We start from the raw sequence: 18,810 nt of genomic DNA, 5'->3' as shown, positions 1-18,810 counted from the left end.
TCAAATCCCTGCCCCTTCTAAGGTATGTGGGGATTGAACTGGTGCATTCTACATTCTAGGTGGGTGCCAAAACCAGTGGGTTAAAGGTTATAAGGCAGTTGTCCTCTTTCTCTTTCCCCTCCGCCCAGAGCTGTTTTGTATGGTGTTAGGTTAGGCAAACTCAGAGCATACCTATCAGGCATCACAGCTGAGACAGGTGTTGCCCTTGCATATCTTCACCTGATTTGAGGATCCCTCTGAGGCATAGGCATGATATAGATGTACAGACATCTAAAGTGAAGAAGCAGTGTATGTGCCCAGAGTAGAACATTTTTAAGGACCTAGGGAATTTTTACAGCAAAAATATAGGCACTAGGTGCCTACAGGGCTAAGCAGCACCGGGATGTGTGTGTGTGTGGATCAGTGGTGTCTAAAAGCAGGGTGTCGGTGTGGTGGAGCTGGGCCCTTAAAAGGTGTACAGATCCCCTGTTCTGGCATTCTTCACTGATTATATAACTGCAGGAATAGGAAGGCATTCTAGGAAGATGAAAGCTGATGATAAAAGGCAGGTTGTGGCTGTCAGTATGAAGAGGCCTGGACTGGGTAAGGACAACCTGGTAGCCATGCATGAAGGGGTGAAGCCTTGTAACTGAGGGGAAGGACTTGTGAATCCAGGATGGAAAGGGAAGAAGATGCTCTGACTTTAGCCTGAGGGCTGTTCAGGTCTACTACATCTAGTCAGATTTTTTTTTCTCCCGTAGAAAATTTGAGAAAAAATGTTGAAATTTGCTGCTGAAATTTTTGACTTATTGATGAAAACTTAAAATATTTTGGTCAAAAATTAAAATACTTTGATTTGGAAATCTTGCTGCAGTGCCTTGAGCTCCCTTTCTCCTCTCTTGGTTGGGCTCTGTAATCAGATTATCTCCCAAACTGTGCTATTGGTAATGTGTGCAACCCTTTTGTGCCTACTTTGACCTTTAATTACATGCACAGGTCTAACTGAGTATAGTTTCGTATGTAGGATCTTTATGCTTTGTGATGACGGATTAAAAGGAGAAAACATAGCTTGACTTTTATTTACTGGGTTATATTTGCAGAGTTGGGAGTTAAAAAATCTTTCTAATTTGAAATGGAACAAAACTTGACAGGCATTTATTGAGACAAAACAAGAAACTCCTAGAGACAATTTTAGTCAGTGTTTAGAGTGGAATCAGACTTTGAAGTCCATTTAATCACTCTAAGTGAGAACTGTCTTAAGTTTTTCCATCTACAGATACATATTTCCAAGTTGCTGAGAGCCCCAGACTCATGACAAAACTGCACATACATTTACAGTGAAACAAATAAATGCATAAATGGACCTTAGCTCTGAGGTTATAAGAAAAGAGGGAGCCAGTGCCTGCATTGTACATAGTGTTGTGGCAACACAAGACATTTTCAGCTGGCTTTCAAGGGAGAACCTGTTCCAGATGGTTTTGTGGTATGAAATATTTGCTTTGCCCAGCTGGGGTGTGATGGAAAAAAAATCCTGGTTGTATAAGGTCTCATCCTGAGAGGTATTAAAACCCCTCAGGACTGTGCCCTTAGCAAGCACATGCCAAGTGGTCTGGGAATAGGGGTGAGTGCCCAAGTTACTGGCCTATGGCATCTCTCTCTCCCTCTCTGGAATAATGGATATTTAATTATTGATACACAGTGGAACAGCTCCCACAGGAGAGATTGAGACCCACCCACTAGAGACTATCCAGACATCCAGTGGTTAGCTCAGTCACCTGAGAGGCGAGCAACCTAACTTTAAAGCCCTTCTGCACATCAGGGGGAGGGGGACACTTGAATCTGGATTTCACACATTCCAGGGGTGTGTCCTAACCACGGGACTAAAGGTTGTAAGGAGGCTGCTCGCTCTCCCACTGCTGCATTTTTTGCCCCCAAACAAATAAGAATAAAAACCCTGATACATCCTGGGACCATTAGCCAAGTTTGCCTGTGAAGGGTGAGCTGGAGAAGAGAGATGTATCTACCTTGCATAGATTAAGGCAGTATAATAGTTTCCCCTGCCTTCACTGATCATAGCTTCAGGTATAGAGCCAGGCTGTTTGCATGAGGAGTTTGTTCTGATGGAGCTAAACGGGTTACCCGGGGGGGGGGGGGGGAGAAGGGTGCGTGCTTTTTTAATCCCTCTCTGCATTAAACTGAACGCTTTTAAGTGGGGGCTGCTAAATCATTCATGCTCCTGTTTGCTTCTTTTAGCAATTTGCTCTCTAATTGCTGCTGTTTGCATTGATCGCGCTCGGGGCGGAAAGGGAGTCTCTGGAGTCTCCCAAGTTGGCTGCTGATTTATCGAGTATCATACCTCCTCCTCTTTCACCTTGCTGGAGCCGCTGGCTCTATTTTAAGGCAGACGCGCATGGCTCGGCACCTGTTTTCTGCTGTCCGGGGAGCAGAGTTTGACAGCTCTCCTCCAGTGTGATCTTTGCCTTGGTTTATTATCTGGCTGTTCCCCTTTCCTTTGCTCCTCGCTGTGGCTGGGGGAGCCAGGCTGACTCCCTGCCCCTCTTCCAGAACCACAAAACACCCACCCCTCCTTTTAAACGTTGTGTTTCTTCTGGCTTAAAAGGCGCCTCCGGGTGCGGAGTCAGATCTGAGAGAGGCTCTGTGTGTGGCTGAGGGTTTGTTTGCTATGGCTGAAGCAGGACGTCCCGAGAACCCCAGCGAAGAGTCTGCGGCGGACGAGTTCGGTGATATCATCAGGAGCAGATCTGGTAGGAACCGCTTGTTTACTTACTGATGGGGCGTGTGGGTGTGTTAAATGCAAAGCGCTTGAGCGTGGGCCATTGTCTTGTTTTCTTCCATGGAGGTCACGAATTCCACTGAAGTTGGTGATGTGTGTGGAGAAGTTTCTCTGTTGCAGGAAGAAGGTCTGGATAAAAACCAAAACAAAACAAAACGCTGAATGTATGTGTACATGGCTACATAGAGTACCCTGTGGAAATGCTAAGTTCAGACACAAGACAAAGTGATCGCAATTACCCCACCTGTGAAAATAGTTGTATCGTAGATAAATGAAATGGGTGCTTCTTTAATTTGACCAGACCCTTATTACCCTGTCAAGAACTGAGTGTTAATATATGTTGAGCAGGTTGTATTTTCAGAAAGAAGCTATACTGACAAGATAGAAAATGTATGGGCAGGCTGATTATTGTATTTACTTATTGCAACATTAATGCAGTTAGTGGAGAGGGACACTGGAATTTTAAAGCTATAGGAATAATTAAAAAAAAAAAACACACCAAAAACTTTAGGTTGGTTAATGAAGTGTAGAGGGACTTTTCCACCAAGTTTAGAAAAAGTGTGCATTTGGAATAAGTGGTTTGAGTGAAGTTCTTAGTACTCTTCCTTCTTATAGAATATAAAAGGTTTGGACTCAGGCAATCACACAAGGTTGTGGTGCCATTTGTGTAATAGGGCAGCTATTAAAGCTGTAAATGGAAGCAGCTGTAATGCTTCCCCATATGCTAAAGTTTCAGGGGCTTGGACTCCCTCTGTTTAGTCTTGGAAAGGAACCAAATCTTGGGCAGTGAAGGTATTTATAGACCATTCAGAATTTACACATTTACAATGTAAATAGACACAGAAATAGAGGAGTACTTAATTATTTTATCTTTGGAAAAAATATAAGCTAGCCTGGCAAAGTAAAAAGGCGAGAGGATAAGGATCCCTAAGAGAGTGAGAAGTTCTCTTTTTTTTGTTTTTGTTTTTTCTGGTCTAATTTGTAGCACAGCTGCCTCAGTAAAAAAATCTGCTTCCAGGTGATTTTTTTGGGAAGCTTCTGGCCTATTGATAAGTAATTTAGGTGACAAAGTTCTGGGTTGGCAGAATGTAGAATAAACTCCCCGCCCCCACCCCCATGGATGCATGGTTTTCATTATCCCAGGGTACAGAGAGACTTGCAATATTATAAGTGCAATTCTTCTTTGAAATTGTAGTAGTACAAAATATTTGCTTGGAATCTATGCTCCTTAAAGCGTGTTTCTTAAAACTGCGTCCACTGCATAGTGGTCTTCTTAAACCTACAGATGAAAGGGTCTACTTGGTCCTTTGACGTTCCTGTGCGAGATTCCAGAAAGTAGGCGTCCTTGAGAAGAAGCAGTGCATTTAGGTGGATGTTGCTGCAGAGATCCTTCCACACCCAAATTTTTCCAGAACTATTTGTGGCTCTGATAACAAAGTTTCTTTGTTGAGGAGTTGCATCATTGCAGGAAAGAAAAGTTACCTGGAAAGAAAAGTTATCCAGCAAACTCCTTCCACTTTGATTTCTAGTCAAGTTAGTGGCACTGCAACCTACAGCTGCAACAGTGAATCAACCCAATTCTAAATTTAGACAACTTATATTTTTGGTAGATATAGAATGGAAGATAATTACCACAGAAACAACAACAACCCTTAACTTTAAAAGGATAAGCTGTTAGCATGTTTTTATGCATGGGAGTGGATATTAATTGGAAACAAAAAGCTTGAAAACTTACATGAAATATTTTTTCTGTGTGTGGGAGGTTGTGATTCTCCAGAGATTGCTTTAGGAAAGTTACTGTTACTAACTTCAATTGATCACTTAACAACATATCTTATTGCTTAGTAAAGTACTGGAGGGCTTTATTATTGTTATTGTTTATTATTTCTTTCTCCGTTGTTTCCTCTGTATAGTTAATTATAAGTTGAGTAACACAAAATGACGAAATGTATTCATATATACACTCCCTTGTTGTCTCGTCCCCTCGCTATTTTCCTTGAAAGCCTGTCTCAAAACCAATTTAGGTGACAACAGAAATGTTAAGCATGTTAATCTGAGCAAAAAAAAAAAAAAAAAAAAAAATCAAAATAGATAGGGTTTAAAATACATCTTTCCACTTTGCTCTTGTGTCTGAGTGTTATCAAAATAATTTGGATGTTTACAGAAGTCATGGATTTCAAAAAGCAGGTTTTTAGATTATAAACTGCATTGTATCTTTAATAATTCTACCATTGTTTGAGGGTTTTGTGGACCACACAGTTTTAAATAGTAATCAGGAGGAATCTGAATGCTATCTTTTTTTTTTTTTTAATAGCTTTCATCACAGATGTCTAACTCCTCTGACTTTCAAAGGGAGTTGAGCATCTCACTCTCATAAGAAAATCTGATCACACATATAAACAAACAAGCAAAAAACCCCACCCCAACCCTGGAAGCTTAAAATTATGTTTGGAGTTTGGTGCTGCTTTTTAGGCCAAAACTATTGGTTTTTTTTTTTTTTTGGTCTCTTTTGCCAAAAAAACACAGATTCAAATTGTCTGACTGAAACATTGCATGAATTTGTGTCAAATTCACCAACTTGTTTCAGTTAAAAACATAACCAAATTTTTTAAATTTGAAACAGCTTTCATCTCAAATTTTACTTGGTTTATTTTAAAAAAGTTAAAATGCAAACAACACATTTCATTTGACTGAAAGGAATTTTTAAATTAATTTCTTAATTTACGGAAAAACTCTCATTTTGGTTTGGCCCAAAACATTTTTTTTTTGGTTTGGCAAGTGAACTGAAAAATCTGTTCACACAGCATCTACCAGAGGTAAATATTTTTAAATCAGCAGGCCCATGTAACTTCCACCCAAGAGTCCGAATAGAGTTGACTCAGAGACTTCTAGCCCACCAAAATTACTGTTTAATAAATATTGCAACCACAGGAAAATTCCAGAAGACTGCTAATGTTGTGCCAGTATTCAAAAGGGCAAGCAGGATGATAAATATATGTGGGTTAGCCTGACCTCATTCCTGGGCATAATACTGGAGAAAAGCTGGTATGGGATTCAACTGATAAAGAATTAAAAATATATAATTAATGCCAATCAGCATGGTATTATGGAAGGTGGGTCTTATGAAATTAGGTCTGTTTGACTCTTTGAGATAACTGTGTAAATATAATATACATAGACTTTGGTAAGGCATTTGACTTAGTACATTCTGATTAAAAAAATTAGCATTGTACAATGTCAATAAAGCACATGTTAAATGGATGAAGAACTGGCTAACAATCAGAATTCAAAAAGTAGTGATTGGTTGGAAATCAGCATTGAATGGGGGTGTTTCTAGGCCTGATGCTATTCAACATTTTCATCAATGATCTGGAAGTAAATATAAATCACTGCTGCTTAAAATATGTGGATGACCTAAAATTGGCAGAATGGTAAATACTGAGGAGGGCAGAAAGTCTTAGGGAATATTCTTGACTGCTTGGATAAATTGGTCCCATTTGAACAAAATGTGTTTTTAATACAAGGAAATGCAAAGTTATACATCTAGGAACAAGAAATGCAGGCCTTATCTATAGAATGGAGGATTGTATCCTGGAAAGCTGTGACTCTGAAAATAATTTAGGAATCATTGTGAACAAGCAACTCAATATGAGCTTTGAGTGTGGTTCTGTGGCAAAAGGGGCTAATGTGATTCTTGCATGTATGAACAGATGAGTAGGAGTAGTGAGGTGATTTTACCTCTGCATATGGTATTGGGGAGACTGTTACTGGAATACTACATCCAATTCAGGTGTCCACATTTTAAAAGGCATATTGAAAAATTGGAGAGGTTGCAAAAAAAAAATCGTAAAAAATGATGCAAAGACTGGAGGAAATGCCTTACAGTGAGAGCTCTGTCTACTTAGCTTATTTAAAAAAAAAAAAAAAAAAAGAGTGAGGTGACTTGATTATATTGTGCAAGTCCCTTAACAGGTGAAATTACTGGGCACTAAAGGGCGCTTTGATCTAGTGGAGGCCGACATAGCAAGAACCAGTGGCTGGAAAGAGAAGCCAGCCAAATTCAAATGAGAAAACAGACTTTTTTTTTTTTAACCATTTGTGATTAACTATGGGACAAACTGCTGAGTGAAGTGGTGGATTCTCCATCTCTTGATGTCATCAAATCAAGACTGGATGCCTTTCTGGAAGATATGTTTTAGTCAAACATAAGTTTTGGGGCTCAATACAGGGGTAACTGTATGAAAGGTAATGGCCTGTGATATACAGGAGGTCACATTAGACGATCTAATGTTCTCTTCTGGTCTTAAACGCCATGAATCTATGTGGAGTTTTGGCTCATCTCTTCTTATTAGCATGGATCTATTTTCTATACAGTTCCCTGGTTTAACTCTTGTGCACTGTATGGGTTTCACAAGTCATCTCACAGCCTTGCCTGATTGAAGTTACGATAAGAAAGTATATTTGCTATGTATCTGCCAGTGGCTGGGTACAGCCCATCTGTGCATTGCTATAGGCACTCTTTGACTCCCAACCTTCAAATTACTAGAACTTTTATAATTCTTTGTCAATTCTTAGGCTAGATTTCCATTAATCAATCCATCACAACTATAGACCTGATACATCTGGACTGATGTATAGATTTGTTGATCCAGACAGCTATAAAGCTAATCCTTCTAATTTGTAAATTTCACCATAAGGATGTCTGTTGGTCAAAACAGCATTAATAAGGAAGTGTTAGCACTTAATGAATATTTGGAATATGGTTGGTAACGTCTGAAAGAACTTTATGCAAAACGATTTGATTAGTATTGCCTTGTTAAGCATAGCTATGTTTTGAATTTAAGTGTACCTAATGTCACATTTGTTGAATACATGGAGAACAGTCTCCTGTATGTGGAAATTATGCTGCTTAATAAAACCAGCATTTGTGCTTTAACATCTCTGAAACTAGATGTAGTTTTCATAGGACTGTGATTTCTTTACTAGGCATATTACATACAAGGTATCATCATCATGGTTTCTAGCACATATTTAGGTCCATTGTTAGAATGGTTCATTTAGAGAAATCATTTAAAAAAGTGGTAAACATAATTAAAGTGGTAAACAATTTCTGTGCTGTAAAATAACCTGCACTCCATTGCTGTTCAAATTTTCATTATAGTTATTGAAATGATTCTATTTTTTCTGTAGCAGAGAAAGTAATTGCAGTCCTCATCATCATCAGCAAAAAGAACTAAATCCTAGGCTACACCATATTTGAATGTAGGCTATAGAAAGAATGGGGAGTCTTTGAAGATTGATTTGTTCTTAACTTCTGTCAATAAACTATGCAGTTCCATTGGCTTGGTGAAAGAGCGTGAGCCACTATTGCACCACTGAGGCTTGACTTGAAAGGGAGGTATGGTTTGCCTCTGGGCTGGGAGCAAGGGTTCTGTCCCACCCAAATCTACTTAGGTATTCACTATGCAAAGCCACTTCACTTGAGCTTTCATGGAGGAATGAGAGTTCTGCTCTTAAGGAAATTCTTGGACAGGAATTAACACTGAGCAATGTTAGAGAAGTAAATAGCCTGGAAGAAAATTCAGAAGCAAATTAAAATAATACTTGGTATCCCAATTGCATCTTAAAATATATGTAGCCTTCTTGGGCATCAACAATGAATCTCCGAGCATGCCAAATGCTATTGAGGGAGAAACCGTAAACCCACCAGTTATTCAGGGCAGTAGCAAAGAGCAGCCCTCCAATCACCCTCTGCCTGAAGCATTGAGTGATCAGGCATATTAAGAAAACAGGTGCCAGATGAATGTGTATGCCAACTGTGTAAATACTAACAAAGTCAACAAATGTGACTCCGTGTAATGAAACGTGTCCCTGATTTGGCATGGGAGGTTTTGCAGATTAGGTGTATCTTTCTGCATTCTGTATGCTAGTCTTCATACTGTACTGTTGGCTGGTCTTCTGAAACCACCATACCACCTTGTGCCTGGGCACAATTCCATTGTAATAAAAGCCATAAGTGCAGGCATGCAAGAAGACCAGTACAGAATGTTCATCATGCTAGAGTATGTGAACCAGATGGCTGTCCAAGAATGTTAAAATGGCATTCTGTGCAGATCTGCTATGTGTGAGGTTAGGGTGGTATCTAATCTATTTGAGGTTTTACAGTGTGCTCATTTGGAATTGCTACACTGGCTGAAAGTTGGATCGTAGTCAAAAATAAAAGACATAACTTTCATGACTGCTAAAGGTGGGGTTTTGGCTCTGATGAATCAGGATTAGGGTTTTGCAAGGGAAGAAATATTATATTGAAGTCTCTATTTCTAAACGCTCTTTGTGTGGGAGAAGTGTGGATCTTGTCCAAAGTGGTTTAGTGACACCAAGCTACAGAACCTGACAGAAATATGGAGGCCGGGGCAATGGACCTCACTTAAACTTTTTTGGATGAATACATTCAGAATTCACAATAATTAGCTAACTCTGAGTTGAATAGAAGGAAAATATTTAACAAAACGGCTAAACTGCACTGACCACGTTCCCTGCCCACACACCTTCAAACATCCAGCCACAGGAGACCTGTGACACTTGAAGTATATAGCTGTTGGTTATGGCCAGGAAAGGTCACAGCAGTAACACCCTGGTGTTCCTGTCCATCTGTTTTCTCACATATATGCCGGAGATATGGCCCCTCTGGCCTAAAAGCCAGAACAAATTTGTGATTGTTACATGTATTTTTTTTTTGGACACAGTTGAGTTGCTAGAATTTTCAGTACCGCTTAAAATCAGAGTGTAAAGATTTTATTAATATATTGTAGGTGTACAGTAAATACTGTGTATTAGAACTTCATCAGTGATATCCAGACCATTGACTTCAAGAGGAATCATGTACTTGCATCAAAGAGAGAGTGTTCTGTACAGGGATACAATCTTTTAACCTTTGCTCTGCAAGACACAGCACTGTAACTGGGAAATTTTACATTTAGGCTAGTATAGCAGACTTTTGGTTTGATCAGCATATGTATTGTGCATTGAAAGCATATGCCCTGACTTTTTCAGAAGTGCCAAGCTCTCACGGCTCCCGTTAGTATCCTGCCCACATCATCTGTATAACCTGAGAGAAGGAGTTTTTTTTAAAAAAAAATCTATTCATATTGCCTTCAGAATGCTGTTGAAAGACCTCAGAATGAAGCTCTAATTTAATTTCTGTTACAGGACATTGAAATAGTCCATTTCTTTTCAGGAAAGGGTAGGTCAGCTAAACATTAGTTTGGCTGAGATATTACATTTAACATCATGCAACTCACTCTCACAATATTAGACAGTTCATGGGAACATGGCCTTTACAACAATATTTTTGTGCTTTAAAAGATTGTGGCGTTCCAAACATAAATCAAAAGAAATGCTATCACAGCCTTTCTTCAATTAGATCTACAGAAAATATAACATCTGTAAACAATCAGCATCTTACATAATGTTTAGTTAGCAGCATATATATTTCATTCTTGTAATAGGATTAGGGTATACCAGCGCCTGGCTAATATTGTGAATAAGTTCCCAAATTTTGTGGATACAGACTAACACGGCTGCTACTCTGAAACCTTCCCAAACTTTGTAACTAATGAGCAAATTTTTTAGACATTAAAGGTAACATATTCATTTTCAAGAAATTACTCGCTAGGAATTTGTGTTAAATTGTATTGCTAATTTTTTCCTTTTTTTTTATTTCTTTCACTAAAGGTAGATCATTTATTGAAGCTGGCTTACCTGTTAAATGGACTGTCATTGGTCACCTATCAGGAAAGCAAACTCACAATAAATGCTAACAGTTGTTAAGCCAGCACCTCCTGTGGTGAGAGGGTGTTGGTTTGGTTTTTTTTTTTAACATTATTAATAGCTTGGGCCATACTGCCACATCAGATATGGGAAGAAAATCAGCAAGGCTCCATATGTATGGTAGTAACCAATGTTCTCTCTAAGTTTTGACAGGCCGTGTGCACAAAATTTTCTTTTGTGCAAATTGTTGTGCTTGCGGTGTTTTGCCGTATGCACGGGGTTTAGGGTCCGTGTGCACGTGCACATGCGCACAGCTTAGAGGGAACAGTGGTAGTAACACAAACTAGCCTTTTGATAAAGGTGCTTATCCCCACCTTTGTATTATATTGTACTTTGAACTATGAAGAATGGCCAAATGCCATTTAGCCAGTGTTATCTTTTAGACAAGGGTGATACACTGGCTCAATTTTCCTAATTTCTGGTAAAGTTTATAATGCTAGAGTATTTTCAAAATAAGTCAATATAAAAGTAATTTTATATGTTCTTCAACATCAAGATTATACAGCACTAAAAGCACTAAAATTATAATATGTCCATCCGATGAAGTGAGCTGTAGCTCACGAAAGCTTATGCTCAAATAAATTGGTTAGTCTCTAAGGTGCCACAAGTACTCCTTTTCTTTTTATTTAGAAGCCACCCTCAAGTAGGTTGATTTCACTAGCAGGGGAAATAGTTTCACCCAGCTATAGTTACAAAGAGGCAGCATAATGGCACCCTCCTGGAATCTTGCCTCTCTAAAGTCTCTGGTGCTGAAAGCTGCTTCTCATGGGTGAGCCCCATGCAAAAATCAACAAACCACAACAGATTTTTGTGGATGCTTAAAATGTTATACAAAACTTCCAACAATTCCTTTTTGCCAAGGGCAAAAGGCAATTTTCTCCTTTCCCCTTTCACTTTGGAGAAAGGGCCTACACCTTGCAGCATGAAAAGCCCCGATTCCCCCACCGCAAAATACACATCCATCTCATTAAAGGGTCTGCTTTGGCTCATATTTTCCACTAGGCTTCACCACGCAGAGCAACTTGCAGGATGGAGGCGTAAGAAAAAAAAATTGTGCCCTGCTTCAAACAAGTCTCCCATTGTGTATCACCTAGAAATGTTCTTACCTCTGTGTGCCCAAGCTCAGGAGGAAGCACAGCTCAAATTCTATTAAACTACCCAACTTCAACACTATAATAAATACATCTGTGTCTTTTCAGACTGCAAAACATGATCTGTAGCCCTTATAAAGAAAACCCCAACTTTGAATTGACCATTTTGCACCAAAAGTTTCTCTGCATGAGCAATACTCTCTCTTATTGATGCTAGTGTTTTATGATCTGCTGTTGTATCATTGCCTGATGAGCCCCACCCTGTTTTTGTTATCTGATGAAAATCTTGTATTGAATTCCAAGGTCAGTGTTCGGCTGTCCTTATTAACCTAAATGATTGATATCAAGAGCATGGTGCGATTGAATTACGCTGCAGCGTGCAGTCAGCTACTATAAACAGTATTATCTACATAAAGGTTTGGCAGTGCTGCTGAAGTGCACATTTGCTTATATGCTGGAGGGATGGGTGGAACATCACTTTTTTTAAATATAGCCATGTTTATTAGGCAGCTAGTACAGGAGGTAGCTAATCTTGTATTTCTTATTTGGAAGTTTCATTGTATTTTAAAGATCTATACAAAGTTTCATTTTTAACTTGTCTTATGTATGCCTCTTTGTGTGCCTCTAACTGAGTCAACATGGAGAATCATGCGTCTGCTGTGGATCCTGCTACTCTCAAAAGACAACATTTTCCCCAAACTTAGCACGCTTAGCCCTTCTGCAGAGAAAGAGAGATGAAAGTGGTAAGGGTATCATTAAGAAAAAAGAGAAACTTAAAATTGACTTTTTTTTTTTTTTTGAATATCCACGTTTTGCCCAAACTAAAATGATGGGAGAAAAAAATATAAAGGACATCTGAAAATGTAGCTACTGGAGGGATGAAAGACGTTGGATGGGTTTTAACACCAGATAAACCCACTGCAAAAGCAAAGGACTCTAACACAGTTTATTCAAAAGACAGCTTTTTTTTCCCAGTAAACAATCTCTGACTCTTGTCTCGAGGCACTACATTAACAAATGATCATTTGATGCTGAACTGTTATTTATCCATGATTCCATGACTTTGTGACATTAGCTTTTTGTCAGATGACGTAGTCTGCCCTTTTCATTTTCTTTAATTCCAATGGTTCATTGTTATTTTGACATTTTAGTTTATCAAACTGGTTACAACTAGATGCGTATAACATGTACTCGATGCTTATTTGTGCCAAGATATGTTATGTTCTAAGATCAGTGGAAATAAGCTGATGATGTTAAGATTGATCATGCAATTGGGCTGGTAATATTGAAGGGGCTTTTTCTTTTCACTGATTCTCAGAACACACTGTGAATTATCACCATGTCCATATGTATCTTCCAGAGAGGTCAGTCTGTGAATTCTGCCCTGAGGTTTGTGGCCTAAACGTACACCATAAAGTGTCACATCTGTGACCCCTACAGGTTCTCTCAGCTGAAGGGGAGAGAATTCTGAGGTCTCTCTAACATCACAACAGACATGTCTATTGCCAACAAAACCAGCAATCTTTTATGCAGAATTTCAGATAATTCAGCTAATTCAATTTGGCTTTTTGTAATCTTTTCCTTTATTGTATAAGTCTCAAGTGTAATGTTTTCGTGAACAATAGAGACACAAAGTTAAGGATTGAAATGTATGTGCTTTAGAATGCCAAATGCTCTTAAGTGCATTCATTTTCAACAGGGTTTCCTCAGTAATGGTAATGGGATTGCAAGGGTGCAAACCAGTGCTGAATTTTTTGGCCTAACCTTGCATTCCTTACTCAGGGGAAAAACTCTAGTTGACTTCAACTGAAGTCTTGCTTGAGTGAAAACAAAGGGCCACATTCTACACACAGTCCTTGTTTTGAACTCCCACTGGATCCCCAATGGGACTTGCTCTCTCTGTCTCTCTGAAGCTCCTTTCTCAGTTGTGACTTCTTGCTCTCGACTCTTGGAAAGGCCTTCTGTCTCCAGTGTGCCAAGGAACTTTGCTATCTTCCTTCCAGTCTCTCCTTGAGACTCACCACTTTCAGTCAGCCATGTGCCAATCAGGCTGAGCCTATACTAGCATTTTTATTCATATTTTCCATAGGAAGTGGCCTGCCAGTGTTGTAAAGCGAGATATCTATAATGTGTATATATATATATAATAATCTATAATGTATATATATCTATAATATATATATAATGTCTTCTTGCTGTGTAAAGTTGTGGCACTAGATCTAAGTGACATTGAAGCTGCTATCTTGTCATTCAAAACTACAATGTTGATCCTAGAACCATGTAAAGATGTAACACACAAGAACGCTGTTAAGAGCCTAGTTTATAGCCTGGCCCCAGTCACATGACAAGATTAAGTACTCTGTCATAATAGCTAATGAATGTTGTTTAATTCAAACTCTGAACAAGATATGTTACCCTAGAAAACGGTAGTAGTATCCACATAAGAGTACAAATGTATTATAAAGAGAGAGAACTTAAGGAAGTATTGGAACCTCCTGGAATTTAGGTCTATTAACAGGAACAGATCTTCTAGATAAGAGGGATTTAGTGATGTAATTTCTGTTTGGAATTTTAGGAAATGTTTTATGTAAATTTATTCTTTTCCCCCCTTGCTGAAAGCATTGCTAACACACAAGATGGCAGACATTTAAAAATAACCAATTGAATTTCTTAAACTGTTACATAGCACCCTAAATGTACGTGGCATTTAAAGGACCATGGTACGTTTGCTTTACACAATAATTTATACTTACCAATTTAGTTTAAAATTTGTTCAGAAGTTATTTTTAGATAACATTTAACAGTGCTATAAACATGCCATGCAGTAGGAAACAACATCTATAACTTGTTAACTTATTGTTTCAGGTCTCTCAGATGGTAAAACCTAAACCCGTGATGGGGAAAAATGCACAGTTCGTTCATTTAATCCAAAATGTATGTTGTAAACATATATCTTACATTATTGATTCAGTGTGGGGAAAATTGGGAAAAAGTCTAATTTCATTTTAAGGTGACATCAGATATTTCCATATAAATTAATAATAATGTTATTGGCAGCAGTTTATAGAGATAACATGTGCCAAAGAAAATAGCAATTTGGTGAATATAGAGATATATTTCTCAAAACTCTCTCAGATGTTAAATTATTAAAATCTAATCAAATCTCAGAATGCACACTGGAGATACACATGCTTTGATCCTGCAAAAAGATTTACCGGTGCAGACCTATGAGCCTGAGTGAAGCCCCTCTGAACCAATGTGACCTTGAGTGGGAATATTCCTTTGAGCTCTTTATAGCCTTCATATGTAAATCAACACAACTCTTGGTTCACCAAATATATACATATCACAGTGATAAGAACAAAACAGAACTCCATTGAAAGCAATGGGTGGCATGGATGTAATTGAGAGTGGAATCTGGTCCAATATCTTCTTTATAGGTAAGCTTAAGAGATTGCCTGCACTAAAATACCTAAGTGTGGCACTCAGTGTGCGCTATGTATAGAAAATAGATTTATTCCTGGAATTAAAAGTGGCTCTCCTGAGTTCATAGAAATTGCTACGGGACAAAGGTGTGAACAACATGTTTTAAAACATCATTCGTATATGAGCTCTTTCAGACCAGATTCAGCACCTATTGATATCAAGGAGTTTTGCATTTGGCATAATTTTCATTTGAATACCAAGTTGTATGATAGTTGTATGGAGTTCTGATAGTTGAGAAAAGAAGTATCTGTAGGGCTGCTAGATTAAATTGTAGCACTGGTATTCAAACCCTGATCATAAACTCTTTTTAAGCAAGTCATAGCACATAGTATGTTCTACAAATTGTCATTCATGTGATCCTAGAGGTAGGGAGCCAAATTCAGTTGTGGTATAAAATGATTGCAGCTCTATGGATTTCAGTAGTCAATGGCATTACATCCATTTTACACGTGTGAAGTTAGTTGCATTATACCCACTATCACCGTTTCTGAATTAGGTAGTCCATAAAAAGCGGTTAAATTTCTTCAAGGGATGGGCCCAATAGGGTTTTTCTTAAGAGACTCAGGTATAGATTTTCATGAGAGAAAGTTATGTCTTATAAAAGATGGCTATAGTTATTGAATTTTACATGTAAATTAATGATAGCTAGGACTTTGCATTCTGTAGAACGGGTCAACGAATTTTAAAGCATTTTATGTATATAAACTAACCAACTCTAAAAACGTTCCTGTAAAATAACTGTTAGTACCCACAATTTTACAAATAGGGAACCTATAGCACAGAGAGGTTCACAGACTAAGCTGAGGTCATACAGTGAATTATTAAATGGAGCAAGGAATAAAAGCCAGAACTTCTGATAATCAGTTTCCTTCTGTAACAACTCTACTGTGCTTCCTTACTAAACAGAGGTAATTCTGGGATATAGTTTCTAATATGTCGTGAGGTTAACTCTGCACGGTACTCAGTCACACCAAAAGACTGAAAATTGGTATAATAAAAACTATGTTCAGCAGAACTATTAGAACAGTAATGACAGTGGAATGACCGTTTGTCTATCTTCTTTCTTCAGCCTCTAGCTTTTAAAATTTATTTTGAATACACATTTAAATTGGAACCAACTTGAAACAAGGGAACACTTACACAAAAAATCAATGTATTTTTCCTGGAATATTTGTTTGTTTCTGTTGCTGTTGTTTAGGCATATATAGAATAAAGCTTTTTTCCCTCTTAGCCAAGCTACTCTTTCTCTTTGATTCTGCTGTGATGTCCCAGTCCTGTCTTTAGGTTTGTGTTACCACAGAAAAATGAACTGATGTTAAAAGTCAACATTATGATTTCAGTACAGGATTAAAGAGGAAGAGATGTCTAGGGATGGTCTAGATAATACTTAGTCCTGCCTTGAGTGCAGGGGACTGGACTAGATGATCTCTCGAGGTCCCTTCAAATCCTGTGATTCTATGTCAAAGTATAAATGAGAGAACAATTACTGAAACTATGACCAAGAATTGTTTAAAGATGGGGACCCATAAAATAGACGAATGGTTAAAATGTTGAAGTATGTACTATGGCTGCATACCTGCATAGAGCTCTCCATGAGTGCATTCTGAAACATAACTGTTCTTAACAGCTAATATTGGAAAAAAGACTACTGTAGAGAAGGGTAAGACAAAGTAAGAGTAAGACAAAGATGACAAAGAGAGACAGGTGCACCCTCATGTCAAGTCCCTTCTTATAGTATATCTGAATCATACAGTCTGTAGAAATCTGCAGAGTGTATGAAATCCAAGACAAACACTACTTTGTATCCCGCATTGCAGTTTCTCCAGGAATTCTCTTCATTCTGGTATCTCGCTGTACAGCTTCCCTATTGTGGAGGAAGTGGCTGAAGGAGAAGACATCGAAGTAGATAGTACAGTGCTTTACTATTTTTGTTATTGCTTTGTGTAATGTGTTCAGTATTCAACCACTGCACCACTCTCTTTTCTACAGTTTTGATGAGTAATCCAAAGGAAACAATGTCAAAATAACCATAGGTATTAGCTATGGAAAAGATTGGTTAGAAACCTTTTGGCCACGCAGAACATTCTTGCATTCTGCTCTCACGCTCCCAGTAAAGGCCATATTAGATAAGTGTTGCCAATCTTGTAATCTTATTATGTGTGTCAGTATTTTGTGGCTCTTTTTTAAAATTTTTTTTTAAAAAGCTCTAGGTCCTGGAATCATGGGATTAAAAGTAAACTTCAGTCTTAATTTTTTTAAAAAGTTTCTAGTCTTCATGGCTACAGAAAAAAAGCTTCAAAACTTGAACTCTAAAGGCTGAAATCCAAAAGCTAATTAACCCAAACATTTATTACTTTAAAAAAATCTCATGATGTGTAAATTCTCAAACTAGGCCTTACACATAAAGTTTACTGGAGCTCCAATGGCCAGAATGAGTACAGGTAAAAAGCTTGATGCTTTTTGAAAGAGACAGCTTTCAACAGCAAGGCACTTCATAGGTAAGGTGACCTAGATTTCTGTGCTGAAGTGAGAGTACCTAATCCCTCCATGGTATGAGCAGTTCTGCGTGACTTGGCTTAGAAGGCTGAAGATGTACTAGTAATACAGTGAGTAGATGTGACGGAATATTTAATCTGGTGACATCTTGGGGGAGAAAAGGTGGTTTGTGAGGCTTTTTTTTTTTTTGTACATATTATTAGGAAAGAGTATAGAATAAGGGAGAATGAGTGAGAACAAAGTACAAATTCTCAAAGATGAGTATAATAGCAACCAAGTGTCAAAAAATATGGAGTGATAGCAATCACTTATGGAGAAGTTGAAAGGACTTTATCTGAGTTGATCTAACAGCATGGATGCATTCATAAGGGCATGAAGAATAGATGACAAAATCCTTGAATATAAAGGCACCAGTCAGAATGTTTAGAGGAAGCAGAGCAGGGAATGTGCCTACTATAATCAACATCCCGGATAGTCTAACTGAACTGCATTATAGAAGATAGTAAGTTTTAAGTGTTCCTTTTAAAAAAAAAAATCAATATGAAGTTACAGCTTCTGAAGAACACTATCATCTAACTTTGAGCACTCTTTGTAAATTAATACTCTTAACTATATAAAGAGAAACACATTTGGTGCTGTCAAGTGCAGCAATAGACATTGACACTAGTACTATTTAAATTGCTGTATGAGTAATTAGTGGTTGACATGTAAGTTTAGAAGAGTTGAACGTTCACAGAAATGGGGTTGGTTGGCATTTCCACTTGTTTGTTTTCTTTTTAAGTAGGAAGTATTTTGTTTTAATGTATAATTCATCTTTTAGACACAGCTAAATATTATTTTGGACAGCTAAAATGCCAAATTATAGGCCCAAGCCCATAATTCTCATGCGGGGAAAAAGGCTAATGGGTATCTTGCTTTCATAATGACTGTAAGATTAGCTGCTAATGATACAAAACCAAGTCCTAGTTTAAAACACAAGTCCAATTTTTCTTCTCTACAAGTAAGAGAAAAACTTTAAATGGGAGGAATAAAAACTAGAGCTGGCTGAAATTTTTTTGCACAAATTTGTGTCGATTTCACCAAATTGTTTTGGTCAAAAATTAAAAAAAAAAAAAAAGCAGAACTACAAAATGC

General features: G+C 38.0%; 1 protein-coding gene across 1 annotated transcript in view; it reads left to right on the top strand.

Annotated features, from left to right (window-relative positions):
• The first annotated feature begins 2,449 nt into the window (after window positions 1-2,449).
• DMD (dystrophin) overlaps window positions 2,450-18,810 on the top strand; it is a 2,122,534-nt gene continuing 2,106,173 nt past the window's right edge. Inside the window, exon 1 of the mRNA XM_075132091.1 lies at window positions 2,450-2,744. Within this exon, the coding sequence (XP_074988192.1) occupies window positions 2,663-2,744 (82 nt within the window). The 5' untranslated portion in view covers window positions 2,450-2,662. The remainder of the gene's footprint in view (window positions 2,745-18,810) is intronic.

The sequence above is a fragment of the Caretta caretta genome, chromosome 1 (genome assembly GCF_965140235.1).
Source record: "Caretta caretta isolate rCarCar2 chromosome 1, rCarCar1.hap1, whole genome shotgun sequence".
Classification (NCBI taxonomy): Eukaryota; Metazoa; Chordata; order Testudines; family Cheloniidae; genus Caretta; species Caretta caretta.
The sequence above is the reverse complement of the archived record's forward strand: the minus strand, read 5'-3'. Positions and strand labels throughout refer to the sequence as shown.